At 47.5% G+C, this 19,633-nt stretch overlaps 1 protein-coding gene across 3 annotated transcripts in view; it reads right to left on the reverse strand.

The window, feature by feature from the left end:
• Positions 1-19,633, reverse strand: part of PHKA2 (phosphorylase kinase regulatory subunit alpha 2) — an 852,423-nt gene that overhangs the window by 342,647 nt on the left and 490,143 nt on the right. For all 3 annotated transcript variants that reach the window (XM_086934344.1, XM_086934343.1, XM_086934345.1), the window contains 3 exons: positions 5,305-5,449; positions 4,412-4,490; positions 594-763 (listed from right to left, as the gene is read on the reverse strand). In XM_086934344.1, coding sequence (XP_086790470.1) covers positions 594-763; positions 4,412-4,490; positions 5,305-5,449 — 394 coding nt within the window. The remainder of the gene's footprint in view (positions 1-593; positions 764-4,411; positions 4,491-5,304; positions 5,450-19,633) is intronic.

A 19,633-nucleotide genomic window follows, 5' to 3' on the forward strand; every position in this document is an offset into this window, starting at 1 on the left:
CAGTAGACACTGTCATAAGTATAACTGAAAAATTCTGCCATTTTTTTTAGATGAGAGAAATTTCAAGCACAGTAAAATATTCCATATTATGAAAATGTTTACTGAAAATCTTTCTGCACTTTATATTTCTTTCCATTTAAAAATAAAAAAATGATTGTATGTTTGTGTTAAACATGCAACAGTGCAAAATATGGCAAAAGGTATGTCCTGTGCTGCAAGTACATATGACACAGGCTCTCAGTCACCCATACAAATATATCCCATTCATTTGCACACATGTTCATACATCCCCAAAGACCACACTCTCACTGACACGCATGACAGTCCAGTCATAGTGCCCCTAGGCAAAGTATTTTTGTTCAAACCATACTATCTAGCTGTATGGACATTAGGCTTAAAGTCAATGAAGCTGGGTGTGGGCTAACAATGCATAAGTTGTTAAGCCTTCAGTAGCTCACAATGATTTTCACTGATCAGAAGTAGCTCTCACTACAGAAATGGTTGCAGACCCCTGCTCTAGCTTCATCAACATTATTACAAACAATATACAGAAACATGTAGATAGCTGCAGAAGTCACAAAGGCCAACTGTACCTTTTTCATACATGATGTCGGTGAAGCCACCTATATCAGATTCATTTTTAGGACTGTTGTAGCCTTCATTTGGATCATCAAACAGCTTCTCATCTAACTCCGGATCCAAGAAGCTCAAATGAGAGTAAAGTGAGGTAGTAAGAAATTCCGAGAGTTTCCCTAACTGTACCCTGAAAAGAAGAACAAGCAATCAGAATATGAGATGACCAACTATTGAAGAATGTAACACAGCGTGTCAGCAATCAAACTGCAATTTTCTTTCAAACGATATGTCACCAGAGAACCATCATGAAGAAATCCCATTCAGTTAACAGATACAAACCCCATGATACTGCAGAACAAGACCAAAGATCTTCTCACATTAACCCATTACACTGCAACACATAGACCCCTACATGTAAAACAAATAATCTCTAGGTTCTGTGAGAATGCAGAATAATGTAACTGCATATCTTAACGCCAGTGTTTTTTGAAGGTGCAAATGCTTCTGTATGCCTTAACAGGCACTGATACGTTTTATGACTGAAATGCAGTATTGTTTTTATATTAACCTGAAGAGCATATTAATATGTCGGTAAAGTTTCATGTATTTCTGAGGCATAGAAGCTGTTTTATTCAGCGTTGTACAACTGCACATTGTTTAACTGTGTGCTAAGAATAGCCTTGTTTTGAGAATTGGCATCATGAAGCGTGAATTAGAGAAAGTAGTGGAGTCCGCAATTGTTTATATTTTAGGATCTAGTCTTTAAGGACTTCTTACATTCTTTCTCGTGATAAGATCCTGCCTTCTGCTCATAAGTTAGTTTTGTACGAAGTAATAGTTTCTGTTTTGTCTTCACATTTTTATTGACCTGTTTTGATAAAAAAAACTGTATAAAAGATTGCATGGATTTTAACATTATATGCTCCAACTGGATTTTGGACAGAAGATCTGTTCTTTTGAAACAACTGGCGCATAATGTTTTTCCTTCCTTAGTAGCTATTTCTGCGTTAAACACGCTAGACTTTTGGGCTTCCCAAGTGCTGAGTTTTATTTTACAGGCTTCTTTTTGAAAACTCGCCCAGTGATGGCTTGAGTAGTTAATTACAAAGGCTACGTAAAAATAGCAAGCATTTAACAGTGTCCTCAAGGTGGTTGATTTCCCATGTGATACATAAGGATCCAAAATTATTTCCACAATGTTAAACTTTTATTTACAGAAAAAGCATTTACCAGGCGCGATCATGAACTTGAAAAGCTACATCCTCTTTGCAAAGTGACTCTGGAATAATTCAGTCAGATTTAACTGGCAACCATTTCAACCAAATAACAACAAAAAATGGCGTACAACACATTACAGAAAGATAAACTGTTTATAACAAACAAAAGGGAATACAAGTATATATTTTAGTACGTACCAAAACTAAAGGGGTTAATCTATGCTGGTCATTTTAGTTGGGATGGAAATTCAAATAAAATGGATAAATAACACTTACTAGCTATATAGAAAACAATTTGAATTTGAAGTTGCTGAAGAATTATTAAATACAACTAATAGGCAAACAGCATATACAACATACTCCAATAGATTTGCAAGCCCTTATTTCCACAAAGTCTCTAAAACACTGATTCATTTTGGCCTTTAATTCCAGTGGGGTGAGTAACAGGGTTATCAGCCCAATAACAATCACGAGATACATTGTAACTCTTCATATCTTGTGTCTTTAACCCATAGACTCCACCTCCTTTTAGGAATTGAGGCGTAATTAGGACATACATTATAGATTTCTTGGGTAATTCTTAATTTCCGTAAGTAACCTTAGAGTCCCACCTGTAATGGTAACTCAAGGAGGGAATTATCAGTCGATTCTTCAGGGCACTCCTAACGAGGCTTGAAGAGTCACATATGCATTCAAAATGGGGAGAAAGAGGATACGCTTTGGATCACCCCAAACAGACCAAGCACACCAAAAACAGCCAACTATTCGTATCTCTTCAGTCCATTCGGTCTTAGGTGGCAGCATATTGTTATCTCATATCAATATAAATACTAAGATGTAATCCCTACACTGCCCCTTCAATGGATAACAAGGAATAACATTCACATATCAAATGTATGAAGAAAAACTGAGTGCGATTATGGCCAGATAAACATTAATATCTTTTGTGAGTATTTTAAGTATTTATGTTTAATGTTTTTCAGCAGTCCAACTGGTTTGTTCCTGGTACATTCTAACTGAAAAGCTTATAAATGAAAATTGCACATACCAAATTTATGTAGAAAGAGCAAGGCAGCTTCTAGCTACTTTGTTCAAAGGGAATGCAGTATTGGTTTCAGTAATGTGCTGTACAAAAGGGGGTGGTAATGGACGGAGCATCTGAACCAATCAAACACTCACACCCAGTCAAAAGATCTGGGTTTAATCCAATACCGTTCTTTAGCCCACTCTGCCACCCCAGTTCAGAAATGGCTATATGCAAATCAGTCTGACCCTGTGCCTCATGGGAACAGTCCAGCCCGAACTGCACAGTCTCTGGTGTAAGGGGCACAAAATGAAAATGACTAACAAAGTCAATAGGTTTGACTTTGATTTTGGGCATGCAGATATGCAGAAGAAGGCCCTCACTGCATGTTCCTTAGATTTAAGTGTGGATATATTGGAGTGCTGGAATCTCTGATTCCAGCCAGTCACCCTACAACTAACTCTGGAACCAACAAGTCATATTCCCCCGAAGGGTGAGTAACATGCAGACTGATGAATACCAGGTCCAAACCTGTGTGTGTTTTTGCTCTTCTCCAGGAAATGAAAAGGCCCAAATTTACACACATCCACCATCTGCTTGGAGGGGGCGGTATATGTGGTGGTGTGGGGCAGGGTGAGGGAAGACTAGGTGAGGGGTGAATGTTTGCTGCTAACTCTAAACTGCAGATATAGATTGGATGAATGCCGAGCACTGCATCGGGCGGCAGACCCTGTAGTTTCTCTGGAAAGTCTGGGTCTAGTTTCCACTGGCCTGGAATTATCAGGTTCATAGTTTGCAGACCTGATAATTCAAGGCCTGGAGACGTCAGAAAAGTATGACTGGTCCAGTGGCATCATCCCAGAAATACCACTCTGGGCTACTTGTAACAAATACCTAAATTGGCCATCTTTATTCCATATTATCATGGATATGGACAGCATCTCAAGTGATGTACTTGAGGTATGCCTCCAAGTTCAACAGTCTTTGTGCAGACAACTTCACTGGGTAAAAGGCACACAATAATTATTTTTTTACTATTGTTACATGTATAATACGTTAAAAATGGCAACAATGTCTCCTACCCCAGCTGTCCAACATTGTTTGCTCCTGTTTTCATTGGTCTGTAGATTTATATACACTTGACATGCTACTTTAATTGATGTTAGTAGGTATCGGTTTGCTTTGACTCTTGAGGGTGCTTGAGCTGTTTCTGTTAAATTACCTCGACTTTGTATCTATTATAAGGGCGTTCATGCTAAGCAATGCCATTTAGGGCAGTGCCCATGGATATTTTCAGCACAACTAAAAATTTACGTGCAAAAGGTGATCAAGGCTATTGTTTGGATTGCTTCGGATTATGCAAGCACCTGAGAAAACATTACTGTATCTTGCCCATGTTCTTAGTTTACCATAGTGAAAAACACAAAGCACCAGACGCTTCTCATCCAAACCAAAAGCAGCCCTCGCTGTGACAAGATATTTACTGTCCTTTCTCCACACAAAGCACAATGTAAGTCTTCACATATTTCATTCTGCACACTGGAATATGCATATTTTGAAAACATTTTGGGTTTCAAATCAATGATGTACTTACCTTGCTCCGCCAAAATATCCATCTTCTAGTTTTCTTACTGTAGTGAGAATCGCAGGGTCAATGTCTGATCCATCTTCATCTAAAAGAAATATATGCATGATACAATTGCTTTTCAAGTGAACTGGACAAGCTGCACTGTCAAAAGATAGACATTACATGAGCTTTTCAATAACTAAGTTCCATTGATATAGAGCTCAAAGTTACCTCTACACAGTCCTTACACAATTCACTTAACCAGTATAAAATGAGCTATCTTCTGCTGCTTCAAGCTGGTCTTTTCTCAAGATAGGAAATCTATCCAGGACAGGGGTTCTGAGTGAAGAACATGTTGATCACCTCATGGGGTTCCATGTAACAAGGTGCATGAAATCCTCCATCACACAGCTCCCGAAGACATATATACACCAACACAAACAATGTAACATGGTTCTATCTAAAAATGTCAAACTCATGGCAAGGACGAAGTGATGGAGGAAGATATCTGGTTGGCAAGAAAGGCAATAATTAAGTTCTAAGAAGAACACAAGAAATCATGCACAATTTGAAGCAATGTCTATTCTCCACCAGTAGAGAAATAATATTTGAGTCTGAGGAAGAGAGTGGATATAATGGGATGCCAAGGTCTTGATGAGCGGGGAATATAGCATGCCACAGGATTTTGGGCTGAAAAAGATTAAACTTTTATTGCTCTGGTACTCTGCGGTTTGATGGTGACGTTTCATGAGATCAGAGAATGGGAGCGTTGCAATAGGAATACAGCTAAATTTACAATATGTATTCATTCCTCAAATTACACAAACATATTTTCAATAGAAATTCATTTAATAGTAAACATAAGAGTGCTCAATATTTGTAATCAATACCATGCAAATGTGATATAGAATGTTAATTACTGAGCATGGTGTGGGTGATGGGGAAGGTGAGCATAGGTCTTCCAGTCATCCGCCAGCAGGAGCAGAGGTACGATAATTCTGTTCTAAGCATCTCCACAATCATTCTGTTATCCAGAGCCAAGTAGAAATGGTGGAGGTCTGTAAACTGAGGAAGAAGCACACAGAATAATTTAGCATAGGATTATGCAATATGGTATTTCACTGTCTATTCTCTGGTGCGGTCCACCAAGCTTTTTTTTATATGCCAGTGTCTAATACTCATAAGAGAACAAAAACCACTTGCTTTCATTTCGTTTTCATACAAAAGAAAGCTGTTGTTCATTTATTTTCCAAAGACTACATGTAGCATTTTAATGCTCTCCTCGCGCTCATGCAAGAAATGACTTTTTATATGGGAGGCCCAGCGATAATGATTCCTGAAGAATGCCTAAACAGATGTGCCTAGTTTCACATGTGACTCCTTAAGCAAATCCTGCATTTTTACCCTTCAGATGATTGCAGTAATGGCCTCAAAATCCCAGCCTGGAAAGGGTTGATGGGTAAATAGAAAAGACAAGTGGAAGTGGCCGTACATGACATTGGAGCCTTTGCCAACTATATAATGTATTTAAATAAGGAGGGGGGAAGAGGCAGACATTATGTGCTTTATATTGCATTAAAATAAGGAGGGTCAAGAAGTCCATATATTATATGGGAGGAAACACTAATTTCTTTACATTTATGAAGAATATTGGAAGTTGCTTCCGTGTTCCGCAATTTAAAGATACTTGATCTGTGGCCTCGTGCATCTATATTGTCACAGTGCATGAAATATTCACATCTATAATGCAAAGTAAACAAAACAGTGATTGAGTTTATTGTTTTGCGAGTGGACGATCTAAGTCACTTAAAAAAAGTTAACGTAGTTTCGAAAATCCAAGTGATAATATAGCCTGCAAATTGAAAAAAGGTAAGGAAGAAGCCGAGGAATTTTAGCCTCTTGATTTGGCAACAGAAACTGAATGTTTAACAAAGATGATGACTTGCTGGAGAGAGAATCTGACATCAGCAATGAATGGCAAGTGATGGTGAATAGCTTAATGTCACAGGAGCAGGCACATTAACTTTCATTGACCAGTATAAAGATATGATAACTTCACTGTGGCTAACTGACACCACTGGAAAAGGATCAAAATGCAAAAAGAAACCTAAACGAAAATGAATTTTGTGTTGGTGTGACAAAGAACATGCTCAAAAGACACAAGAATTACAAATTCAGATCAACAATGTTGGTGATCTTGCCATGAGAACACAGTTTCTAAATATCTCAATTATTCTATAAAGAACATTTTCTGAGATATACTGGAGTCAGCTAAAAGTGGCTGTAGTTCTAAAACTAGCACTGAGTGGCTGGAGAGCCCTTGAATGAATGTATATGACCGGCATAATAAATCCTTTGTAATTTTATCGGATTTCCATAGCGCTTAATGCCAAAGCACAGTGCAATTAATTAATGAGATGGTACAACACATTTTGGAAATGATTGCAAGAACACAGATAAAATACAACAGTCACAGGAAAGAAACAAGGAAAAAGGTGAAAAGAGACTACGTGATATAGAAAGATACACCAGTCAAATGTATCAAAATGACAAGAATCCATAATTTCAAGCCTCATCAATTTTAGAGGGGAGACATGATGCCTCAGTCACAACCAAAATCTATGGTAGATTCTAAAGTAACCTAGAAGACACCGCCCATCTGGAGCAGCTATCCAAAGAAGCCCCAGCATCAAGCCACAGAGATTAGGACGGCTACTGTCCAAATAGGAACAGACTTCAGACACCAAAGCACTCTTCATACGTTATCACAGGCCCAAGCTGGATCCAAAAAAATGGAGGAACTGGGAGGAAAGGGGATGAACAGCATCCTTATCAGTCTTACTCTTACATAAAAGTGGCACTATTCCGGAAAGGTTAGGCCAGGCAACTGGTTGTGATGATGACATCCACCTCTGACTGAGGAAGGAGATGGCATCTTGGGGAAACCACGATGAATTTACCATGACCTACCACCAGGCTCTACGCTTACAACGATGATCTTGCAGTATGAACGAGGCAGCAGCAGAGGCACACAATTTTTTTGTTTGAATCTTTTTCTTAAATGTTATATATTTTGTATACAACATTTTCAACAAAGAGAAGCAAGATTATGGTCTCATGTACAGCTCAAATAAAGCATGTAAGTGACATCACAGCATTTGGAAATATATTGTTTACCCAGCCCTGCGGGAAATCAAAGAACTGATCGTTGAAACATCAAGTCACATTTGTTGAAAGTGATTCCATGGAGTAATTACCAAGTTAGGGCATCGAATATTCCGCGTGCATCCCACAGTGGTCAGCTGCCCATGCCTTCGCAGTGGAGTAGGAAAGATTTCATTATATGAAAACAAAACAGTAAAATAAACTGGAGCTTGTAATACCAAATCCCTGCACCCACGTCCCCTGCCCCACTCTGCCACCCCAGTTCAGACATGGCTATATGCAAATCAGTCTGACCCTGTGCCTCATGGGAACAGTCCAGCCCGAACTGCACAGTCTCTGGTGTAAGGGGCACAAAATGAAAATGACTAACAAAGTCAATAGGTTTGATAAAAATATGTCTCGGGATCACTCAGATACCTGCCAGAACTGCGTCCCAGATGGAGGCTGCAGGGTACTGTCGCAATCTCAAAGTGCCCTCCCTGAGTAAGGCAGCTGTGGCACACCATATCTAAAAATCACAAGTGTACCCACAAGGGGTTGAGAGGCGTACTCAAATAGTATTCCCTGCTTTACCTCTTTTGACCTAAATATTCATATGGACGTTCCTGATTAATGTATATATAACCCCCCCTGGTTTATTTGGCAGAACAGTTTGGGGCTAAGATCATAGGGTATGCAGATGATACCCAACTGCTGTTTACCTGGCCAGACGATGACCAGTTGGCATAGGTCGAGTGGATTAGTCAGGATGGGGGAAGAGGAAGGTTTTCAGTTGTTTCCTAAATGCCAAGTGGCATTCTGTGAGTCGGAGGGCCATAGGCAGGTCGTTCCACTTGATTGCAGCGATGTGGGAAAAGGTAACCTAGGGGGTGACGTGTTAGTTTGCAGTTAGACCGATGGGCTAGGTCTCTACATCACAACTCTCTCTTTTTTCCTGCACAGGCCCGAATAGGTTATATTTCAATTTCTTTCTCACTAACTGACGCACCAGATACTTTATCAGGCAGAAAGTTCTTTCTAACTAATGAACCACTCGAGGTTCCTTCCTCAGGGGCTGTGTTTCTAGTGAGGGGGATTCGGCTCGTATAGCAACCTAATAGCATGTGCGATGTAAGAACCCGGTGGTCAATTCCTCCTAATGATGTAGTCCACGGAGTGACTGCCGTCCATTAGGACGGCAGTCACTCCGTGGACTACGCACCGAGCGGATTAACTTCGCCGCTAACTAAACAGATGAACACGTCTAGAAACAAAAACGAATTAAATGCTCCACAAGCTTACAAGCAATTAAGACGTCTGTCTTTCGAAGGACGACGGAACATACAGCTGAGATTTAACAGAGCGATTTTTCGTCACGTGCAGAACACCGACCCGTATACACGTTCTCCGTCATGATCTCTGACGCGGAATGCTGGACACCATTTCAACACACGACAGCACACAACACGTCATTAGGAGGAATTGACCACCGGGTTCTTACATCGCACATGCTATTAGGTTGCTATACGAGCCGAATCCCCCTCACTAGAAACACAGCCCCTGAGGAAGGAACCTCGGTTCCGAAATGCATTGGGCCAGCAATTAACCGTGGTTCATTAGTTAGATAATGATGTTAAACTATACTATGAGGAAATGCATATGAATGTAAATAATATGGAAAATCATTGTAACATAGTAACTGTAATTGTATGTTAAACTACTGAGGATCAGTATGAATACAGGTTATATGACTAAATGTTGAAAAAAAGATAATGAAGTAAACAACTGTACAAGCAAAAGTGAAGTTTGTGGTATATTTAGGTTAAGTATAATTTAATACTGGAATTTATTGTGTGATAGAAATTGTGAACAGTGAGTTCATTAGGAACAGTGCACACTTGAGCAGGTTTTACCTGTTCCGGGTTCAATTACACCATAGCTAAAGACACAGGTGAAACTGCAACCCCATTCAGCACTCAGATACACCTCAATGCTGTAAACTTAGTTTGGATTACCACCTGTAAGACTCCGCGGAGATTGGAAGTGGACCAATAACAAGTGCATAAAAGTGAATGAGTGATACCATGCCTGGACTATGCTCCCTCACACTCAGGTTAACCCTCGTTATGGGTGATGCCTCCATGGACTTAGGGCGATTGTATGGAAACAAAAGGTTCTATATTTTTGAGTACCGATTGCCGTGGAAATTCAATTAAATGTAAGGTTTAAAAAAGAGGTTTCATACATGGGAACCATATTTGAATTTTCCTCAAAATAAGAATAACAAGTCCACGATGTGTACATCTTTGAGCTGGTAATCAGAATTCTAATGTATTAAAGGCGTACACGTCTTGCTTTAGGTACCAATTGCCTTCTGCAAGGATGAAAATCCTGGACAATTGCTGCCTTTCAAGTTCCCATCAATTTGTATGATGATACTGAAATTCCAAAAGTACCTTTTGATTTTTGGGAACAATCTAATCACTAGGGACCCTCCGCAAACTGCAGACGATAAGTCACCCGGACAACGCCTTGGGAGAGCCCAGATAGAAGGGAAAGCCACATTGGCTTACCAACCCTTAGGACTTCACGGGCAGTGGGAGTCTTGGCTCACTTGGATAGATGCCTGACTAGTAGCAGTTGATTCACAGTTTTTGGGTGCCAAAGTGAACACAGGGAAGCTCCCTGAGAAATCCACAGGATCAGGCTAGTGTAGGACTTTCTTGCCTATAATTAAAAACTAAATATAAATTTGCTGATCATTAAACACATAGGGCCTGGTTCACAACAGTAAACGTACACATGTGTGAAAGTTTACTCTTTTTTGGTATTCACAAACATGTGACCGAATAGTAACTTTACGACTGCCGAGATTCCGCAGTCGGGAGGAGAACGCTGCACTTAAAAAAATAGGCCTGCCCATTGAACTACCAGTCTCTGCAGTGTGTTTAGGTACTTTTGAGAGACTGCATCAAAAAACCTAAAGCACAAGTTACTTACCTTCGGTAACGATATATCTGTAAGAAACAGTAGTAAGTATTAGATTCTTTACCTTAGAATATCCCCAGGCGTCAGACTGGATCCGGAAATTTTGCGTAGCAGTACCCCTGTGCGTCGGTAGGTGTCGTCTGCGGCTCTGCGTCCGTCGTCGGCGTCACTGGCGCTAGGATGACGTCATCGGAGTACTTAGACGCCGCCCTTGCGCGCTGACGTCAGTTCTTATACACAGCTTTTCCGAGCCAGAATCGCAGAGCCATCATAAAAAACCAACACTGGTGCCATGAAACTAGAGCCCTGAAAGGGGATGACCTTAACCCTAGATATCGGTTCGCAGAACGGGGAGGATGGGTGGGGCGGTAAGGAATCTAATACTAACTACTGTTTCTTACAGATATATCGTTACCGAAGGTAAGTAACTTGTGCATCTGAAAGAAACAGGTTAATATTAGATTCCTTACCTTAGAATAGATACCCCAGCAATATCAACCCCGGTGGTCGGTGTGCGAACCAATGATCACACCAGAAAGTCCTGGAGAACGGAACGGCCGAAAAAAACATCTCTCCGGACTTGGCCGCCCAAGCAGTAGTGTCTTGCGAACGTGTGCAGCGAGGCTCACGTAGCGGCCTGGCAGATGTCCTGCAAGGGGACTCCCCGACCCAGGGCAGTAGTAGCCGCCGTGGCCCGAGTGGATGGGCCCTCAGCCCAACAGGAGGCTCCTTTTTAGCCAGAGAATAACAAGCCTTGATGCAAAAAACGACCCATCTGGAAATGGTCCGTTTGTGCACCACCCGTCCCTTCTTAGCGCCCACGTAACCAACAAAGAGTTGGTCATCAACCCGGAACTGGCGTGTGTGATCCAGATAGTATGAGAGCGCATGTTTTGGGCCCAGACGGTGGAGCCTCTCTTCCTCTTTCGAGGGATGCGGAGGCGGAAAGAAGGTGGGCAAGGTGATGGACTGCCCGATGTGGAAGGCTGTGACTACCTTGGGCAGGACCGCAACACAACTTTGTCCGGATGGACAGAAAGGAAAGGAAGCTTAGAAGAAAGAACCTGGAGCTCCCTCACTCTCCTGGCAGAGGTGATGGCCACCAGGAATGCAGTATTGAGAGTAAGGAGACGAAGAGGACACCTATGAAGTGGCTTGAAAGGAGCGCGCATCAGATAAGTCAGAACAAGGTTCAAGTCCCACTGAGGCATCACGAAAGGAGCAGGAGGAAATATATGAGTGATGCCCTTCAAGAACCTTTTTACAACTGGGGACTTGAACAAAGAGGGCTGATCAGGGAGTCTTAAGAAGGCGGAAATGGCAGAGAGGTAGCCCTTTAGAGTGCCCAGAGCAGAGCCCTGCTGGGCAAGAGACAGAAGAAAGAGGAGAACCTCAGAAAGAGGGGCAGAGAGTGGATCCACAGCCTTTGCTGTGCACCATGCCACAAATTTGTTCTACCTGCAGGCGTATACCGATTTTGTGGAGGGACGGCTGGCTGCCAGAATCACATCATAGACTTCAGGAGGAAAGTCAAATGGCCTCAACTGTCGCCGCTCAATCTCCACGCATGGAGGTGGAGGCTGGACAGGTTCGAGTGGAGGACCGTCCCCTGCTCCTGCGACAGAAGGTCCTCCTGAAGAGGCAGACGAATCGGGGAATCGACTGACATGCTGAGTAGCTTGGGATACCAGTATCTTCGTGCCCAGTCCGCAGCCACAAGGATGACTTGGGCCTGGTCGCGCCTGATCTTCTTCAGCACTCTGGGCAGAAGTGGTATAGGCGGAAAGGCGTACAACAGACTGCAACTCCACTCGCGACGAAAAGTGTCTCCGAGTGAGTGCCGCCTTGGAAATTCCAAAGCGCAGAACTGATGACATTGCGCGTTCTCTTCTGTGGCAAATAGATATAACCAAGGCTCTCCCCACTGCTGAAAGAGACCTTGCGCCACCTCCGAGTTCAGACGCAATTCGTGATCCATCATGCACCAACGGCTGAGTTTGTCTGCCCTGGTGTTCAGGGAACCTGCCAGGTGTTGAACCACCAAGGTCGCGCCCTGATGTTCCAGCCACTGCCAGAGGCGCAGAGCCTCCTGGCATAGGGTCCACGACCCCACCCCGCCCTGTTTGTTGAAGTACCACATGGCGGTGGTGTTGTCCGTGAACACCTGCACTACACTTCCACGGACAGAGGAGAGGAATGCCTTCAGTGCAAGCCGGATCGCCCGCAGCTCCAGAAGGTTGATGTGGAGCCGGCACTCTGCCGGAGACCAGAGGCCTCTGATCTCCGCCTCTCCCATGTGGCCCCCCCAGCCCTGGAGGGACGTGTCCATCACAACTACTTGCTCCGGTTGGGGTAGGGAGAGGGATCTGCCGCTGACCCAATCGAGGTCCGTGAGCCACCATTGCAAATGTCTTGCAGTGCCCTCCGAGATCAAGACATGGTCGGACAAGTTGCCCTGATGCTGGGCCCACTGAAACTTCAGGTCCCACTGCAGAGCCCGCATCCGCCACCTGGTGTGATGCACCAGATGGATGCAGGAGGCCATCAGCCCAATAAGCCGCAGCGTCAACCTGACCGAGACTCGGGATAACGGCTGAAAGATCGGAATCAGAGCCTGAATATCCCAAACCGGCTGTTCAGGAGGATAAACCCGAAACTGCGCAGAGTATAGAACCGCTCCGATGAAGAAGAGCTTCTGAGAGGGACACAGGTGCGGCTTCGGCACATTGATGGAGAACCCCAACAGGTGCAGGAGGTCAGCCGTAGTCTGGAGGTGGCTGATGACTGTCTGGGGCGAGCCCGCCTTCAACAACCAGTCGTCGAGGGAGGAGAAGACTGAAACCCCTAACCTGCGCAGATGAGCTGCGACCACCGCCATCACTTTTGTGAACACCCGTGGGGCGCTAGTAAGGCCGAAGGGGAGCACGGTAAACTGAAAGTGCTCGTGGCCTACCGCGAACCGCAGGTAACGCCGGCAGGACGGGGATGTGAAAATATGCGTCCTGCAAGTCCAACGCTACCATCCAGTCTTCTGGGTCTAGGGCAGCTAGACCTGAGCCAAAGTCAGCATCTTGAACTTCTCCTTCCGGAGGAAACCGTTGACGTTCCGTAGGTCCAAGAAAGGGCATATGCTCCCTTTGCCCTTCTTGGTAAACCAGAAAGTAGTTGGAGTAGCAACCACACCCTACTTCTGGCCCAGGAATGTGCTCGATGTCCCCCTTGGCCAAGAGGGCCGTAATTTCCTCTTGCAGAAGTTGCAAGGGATCCCCCGACACGCAGTGGTACTTCGGTGGCATGGCTGGAGGGGTCGCCTCGAAGGGGAGGGAGTAGCCCCTTCGGACGATTTGCAGCACCCACCTGTCCGATGTGATGGAGCGCCAGCGGAGGAGGTGATGGCGAACACTGCCCCCCACTGGCGTCGAATGGGCCCGAAAGCTCGGACTAGGAAGGCTTTGAGGCAGATGCTACGGGGTGGATGTGGACTGGCCGCGCCGTTGTCCCCTGTTACCGCTGCAACGGTAACCACGCCCGCCGCCGCCCTGAATGGTAGTCTGCGGCCCGTGGCTGGCAGGACGTGTGGGGGCGCCCCTCCAGTGGCCACGAAAGGAGCGCCGGGCAGAAGTTTGCTGATGCGGGCCGACAGGCCCAAGGACTTGGCCGTAGCCCTGGAGTCATTAAAGCGTTCCAGCGCACTTTCTGCCTTGCCACCAAAGAGGAGGCTGCCATCAAACGGCATGTCCATAAGGGTGTCTTGGACATCGGCCGAGAAGTTGGCGGACCTCAGCCAGGCGTGGTGGCGAACCGCCACTGATGTGGAAATCGCTCTTCCCAGCGAGTCTGTGGTATCCAGTCCACACCGTATTGAATACCGTGCTGCGTCTCTTCCCTCCGCGAGGGCTTGTGTGAGCTTCGCCCGGGCCCCCTCCGGGCACTCAGGCAGCACTTTCGCGACCGTATCCCACGGAGAGTGGGTGTAACAGCCCAAGAGGCACGCAGTGTTGACCGACCGCAATCCCAAACTAAGGGAGGAGAACATCTTCTTTCAAATTGCTCATACCTCTTGGATTCCCGATCCGTTGGTGCAGTCGGGAATGCGGATTGGGAAGTAGAGGCCTGGATAACCAGGCTCTCGGGGGTGGGATGGGTGGACAAGAAACCAGGGTTGCCCGAAGCAGGGCGGTGGCGCCTAGCGACGTTCCTATCTACAGGGGGACCTGTAGCGGGCCTGGACCAGGTGCCCAACAGGACGTCCGTGAGAGCCTCATTAAACAGCAGTAGAGGCTCTGGAGAGCTTACCTGCGGTTTAAGGACCTCTGTGAGGATGTTAACCCTCACCTTTGCGACGGGGAGCTCAAGAGCCAAGGCCTTGGCCGCCCTCATCAGCACCACACTATAAGCGGCCCCCTCCTCAGTAGCCAAGGTAGGAGGGGAGACAAAACCAGTGTCTGGGTAAGTGTCCAGGCCACTGGCTTCCCCTAGTTCCTGTGTCCAGTCCTGAAATGACTGGCACTCACGTGCCAGGGGGTCCTCAGACCCCCCAGTCTCCCTCGTCGTCCATGTCCTGAAAATCAGGTGTAAAGAATGGAAAACAACCTTTACAACGCAACTTTTACAACGCACTACCATTACAACGAGCCTTTTACAATGCAACATCCATTACAACGCATGCCATTACAATGCAACCATTACAGTGCATGACACTACAACGCATACCACTACAACGCATGTCATTACAACGCATACCATTACAACGCATACCATTACAACGCATAGTACCCTTACACTATCCAACACTTACCCTACTGTTGCACCCCCTGGAGTTAGAATAGTCATTTTTACCACTACACTATCCAACACTTACCCTACTGTTGCACCCCCCTGGCGTTAGAATAGTAATTTTTACCCCTACACTATCCAACACTTACCCTACAGTTGCAACCCCTGGAGTTAGAATAGTAATTTTTACCCCTACACTATCCAACACTTACCCTACTGTTGCACCCCCTGGAGTTAGAATAGTAATTTTTACCCCTACACTATCCAACACTTACCCTACTGTTGCACCCCCCTGGAGTTACAATAGTAATTTTTACCCCTACACTATTCAACATTTACCCTACTGTTGCATCCCTGGAGTTAGAATAGTGATATTTACCCCTACACTATCCAATACTTACCATACATGCAATGTAATGGTATGCGTTGTAATGGTATACGTTGTAAAGGTAGTATGCGTTGTAATGGAATGCGTTGTAAAGGTAGTTTTTAAAAATTAGTTGTAATGGCATGCGTTGTAATGGAATGCGTTGTAATGGATGTTGCGTTGTAAAAAATGCGTTGTAATGGTATGTTTTGTAAAAGTATGCATTGTAACGTCATAAACCCGTAAAGAATGGACCCAGATCCTAGAGGAACTCCGCTTCGGCCGGCGCCGAATGTGTTGTCGAGCGAAGCCGCTCCGACGCCGGATCCGGAATGAGGGGTGGACCAGGGACGGCTTCGTGTGGCGACGACGTTGGTGATGACACCCTAGGGGCCGACGCCGGCGAGGTCGAAGGTCGACCAGCGGCAACCCGGATCCGGAAACGGATCCAGAAGGACCTTGCGGCGCCGGGGCCGAAGCACCCGGCCTGCTTGGACTCCCAGTCGGGGACGCTTGGCCCGAAGGCGTCGCGGAATCCAACAGAGGAGAGCGCGACCTCATGGCCATGAGGAAGGCATCGATCTCCTCCGGCGTCGTGTTCTGCCCAGGGACCGGCGGGTATGGAGTAGGCTGCGATGCCTGCGGCTCCGGCAGAGCCGCGTGGGCAGTGTCACCCGAACCCCCGGCCGCATCGCACGAGCGTCGGGGGGAGTCAGAAGAGTGATGTCGCATCTTCGACTTCTTGTGCCTCTTACCTGAGGACTTGGAGCCCGACGAGTGGTGTCGACTCGCCGAGCTGTGATGACTCAGGCCCCGCGACCGGTCCCTCGACCTCCTTCCGGACCGGGACCTCGAACGGCGCGGGGCCGACTGCCGGAGCTCAAGGCGCTTATGGGACCGCTCCCGCCTAGCCTTCGACGTCAAGGCCTGACAGTCAGGGCACAACTTGTCATCGTGGCCGGGCCCCAGGCAATGTAGGCACCGGCGAAGGGGGTCGGTAACCGATATCTGTCGGTTGCAGTTGGCACAGGGCTCGAACCCGGGCTTCCCTGGGGGGGCGGAGCTAGCTGGCGTCGATGGCAGACGCGTAAGAGCGCAGCTCCTCGCGATCACCCGATAAAATCCTATAATTTATCCTGATCAAGACGTGGCCTTCACAAGGAACGACGGGGGTCTCCACCGCTCACCTCGGCTGAGCCCTGGTGCGACTTTCGACGGGAGCCGTGCCCGGAATCCGCACCTCAAGGACTCCTCCAGCGAGCGCCGGACCAGGCCCTAAGACACCGGACTCTCCTATTTAGAGACCCACGCTGCGTCGCGCGACGTGCGGCTGCGGCGGATCCGGTCCTCGGAGCCCGCCGGAGCCCAGCAAAGAGTCACCTGGCTCTGGCCCCTGGACACAGGAGCAGTCACTGGAGGCTCGCCGCAGGGTGCGGAGGCGGGTAGGAACCCTCGAAGTGACGGCGAACTTGCTGGTGCGCCAGGGAAGGGACTACAACAGAACGGCCATTGCTCACCAGCCGCACTTTGGCGCCGGAGGCCCCCCCCTGTTAAACGGCCGGCCCTGACGGGTGAGACTGCACCAAAGCTGAAATAAGGGCACATGCTGAGGCAGAAGCGGGAGTCTGGAAGCTGTGGAACACTCCTAACATCGAGATGCCGGCTTGGTCTTGACCACTCCTGTAACGCCATAGGGCGGAGGGGTCACCTTAACCCAACCAGCTAGGGGGGCACACGTGGCCTGAAATTCGAACGGACACGGCGCTCAGACGACGCAGCCCAGTCCTGCTGGCCCCCCGTGGAGTGGATATCAGGTTCAAACGAGAACAGAGGGGGTGCAGGGGAACCGAAGGGTCCACTCCCACACAGCGCTGGGCCCATCCCGAGGACAGGCGGGAAACGTGCGCAGTTGCAGACTCCGGAGGCAAGTGCGGCCTGCGTGACCACAGAGCCCCCAGAAACAGTCATGGGAAAGGGGGATAGAACCCAGACGAAACTGTCCTTCGACCAGCGACGACAGAAGGAGCCGGAGCCGCGAGCAGTACACACGCCAACTACCAGTGGTGAGCCAGGGAACTCTCTCTGCGCAGAGATTAAGGAGATGCTAACGACGATGGAAAAGGGCCTACAAGAAGGCATGTCGGCCATTGGTACCAAGATCGACGCGCTGTTCTACCGGATGGATCGTATGACCGAGAGGATGGACAAGCATGCGGAGAGGCTGGACATGGCGGAGCACCGCTTGACTGAGGCCGAGGAAGCGCAAATGGAGTGGGACGGTGACCGCAAGCAATTCAGTGGACTGTTGCAGGTCATCCAGGACAAGTCCGAGGACTTGGAGGCGCGCTCTCGGCGCTCTAACATCCGCATTACAGGAGTGGCAGAGACAACCCACACGGGTAAAATGGAACTGTTCGTCGAAAAGCTCCTGGTGACACTCCTAGGAGAGGGCACCTTTTCGCCAATGTTCATTGTGGAACACGCCCACCGCACTCTTGGCCCACGTCCTCCCCCGGGTGCTAATCCCAGACCAATCATTGCAAAATTGCTTAATTACAGGGACAGAGACGCGGCCCTCAGAACAGCCCGGGAGAAAGGGAAATTACAATACGAGGGCATGGACATATCGCTGTACCTTGATTTCACGGCAAAAGTCCAGGAGGAGAGAAGGCGTTTTGCCCCGCACAAACAGCAGCTCCGAGACCTCGGCCTGGATTACGCCATGTTGTATCCGGCGAAGCTCCGCATCAACAGACAGGGTCGCTCGCACTTTTTCACTGACCCTAAAGAATTGCAAAAATCTCTGAAGGTGTGGGCTAGAGAACGGCGAGGGAGTCCAGAGACCCAGTCGACGGAGCCGAGTGGTAACAACGATCTTGAGGAGCAGGATTGAGCCGGGGGTGGAAGTCGGAGACACTAGGAGGGACATCAGCCTGACAATCTACACGACGTGCCCCCGGGAGCGTGGGTGATGCTCTCAGCACGTTGTCGGATTCAGACGAATGGACCCGACAAGATAGCCTCCGGGTGAGATCATTGCATGATGGGGCCGAACTATTGTGGGGGCGCACTACTTTGATACTTATGATACAAGTCGCAATCAGAAACAAGGCGCTTGTACGCTGGGGGAGTCAGGGAGTCAAGCCAAGGGAAGCTCCTGCGGGGCCGGGGGGGGGGGGGGGGGGCCCTGACAGTCAGCTGCCTACAGTACTTACCAGCCACTGTCGACTCACACAAGGAGACTGATGGTGAAGGGGCAGAACAGTGATATTTCCTTGTGGACCCAACAGGAGGGGGGAAAGCAGTGGAACTTGTTTGGCTACCTCTGCCCCAGCGCTGTCAGCAGTTATGGCTCACAGTGGGCCTAGTTTGGGGATTCAACGAGGGTTTCTCGTAGCGGGGGGAGGGGGGGGAACAGGGGACTCGGTCAGACCAGGTTGGGGTTGGTTGGCTGTGGGAGGGGGGGGGACTGGAAGTTTTGAGGTGGGGTGTTTTTGGGGGGTGGGCTCCAGGCGAGTTCCAAATTGTTGCTTTGCAGATGGGTGTTTTGCTGCTGCTGCATGTTCTGTGTAGTTGGCGCTCTGCTGTGCTACTCACTGCCCACGAGGCCGGGACCCTCAAGCTCCCGGATACACACATGGTCGTATACTACGCGACTATCCACGAGGTTGGGTGTTGGGGTTTGTCACTCCCTGCGCTGTTGGAGCCCTGTCCATATTGGGGGTGCGGTGTGAAAGACTGGGAGCACATGGGATACGTCACTGCATCAGTTATGGCTAATGTACAACCTGGGGACTCGACTGGAGATACTGAGTCCCTCAAAGCACTGACATGGAATGTGAGAGGGCTCAACGATTATCGTAAGCTCCGCAAGGTCCTACACTACCTACAAAGACACCAGATAGATTTGGCCTTGCTACTAGAAACGCACCTACCTAACACTAGCAAGATGCTTTCACATAAGGGGCTCCAGG

The sequence above is a fragment of the Lissotriton vulgaris genome, chromosome 8, assembly GCF_964263255.1.
Source record: "Lissotriton vulgaris chromosome 8, aLisVul1.2, whole genome shotgun sequence".
NCBI classification, from domain to species: Eukaryota; Metazoa; Chordata; class Amphibia; order Caudata; family Salamandridae; genus Lissotriton; species Lissotriton vulgaris.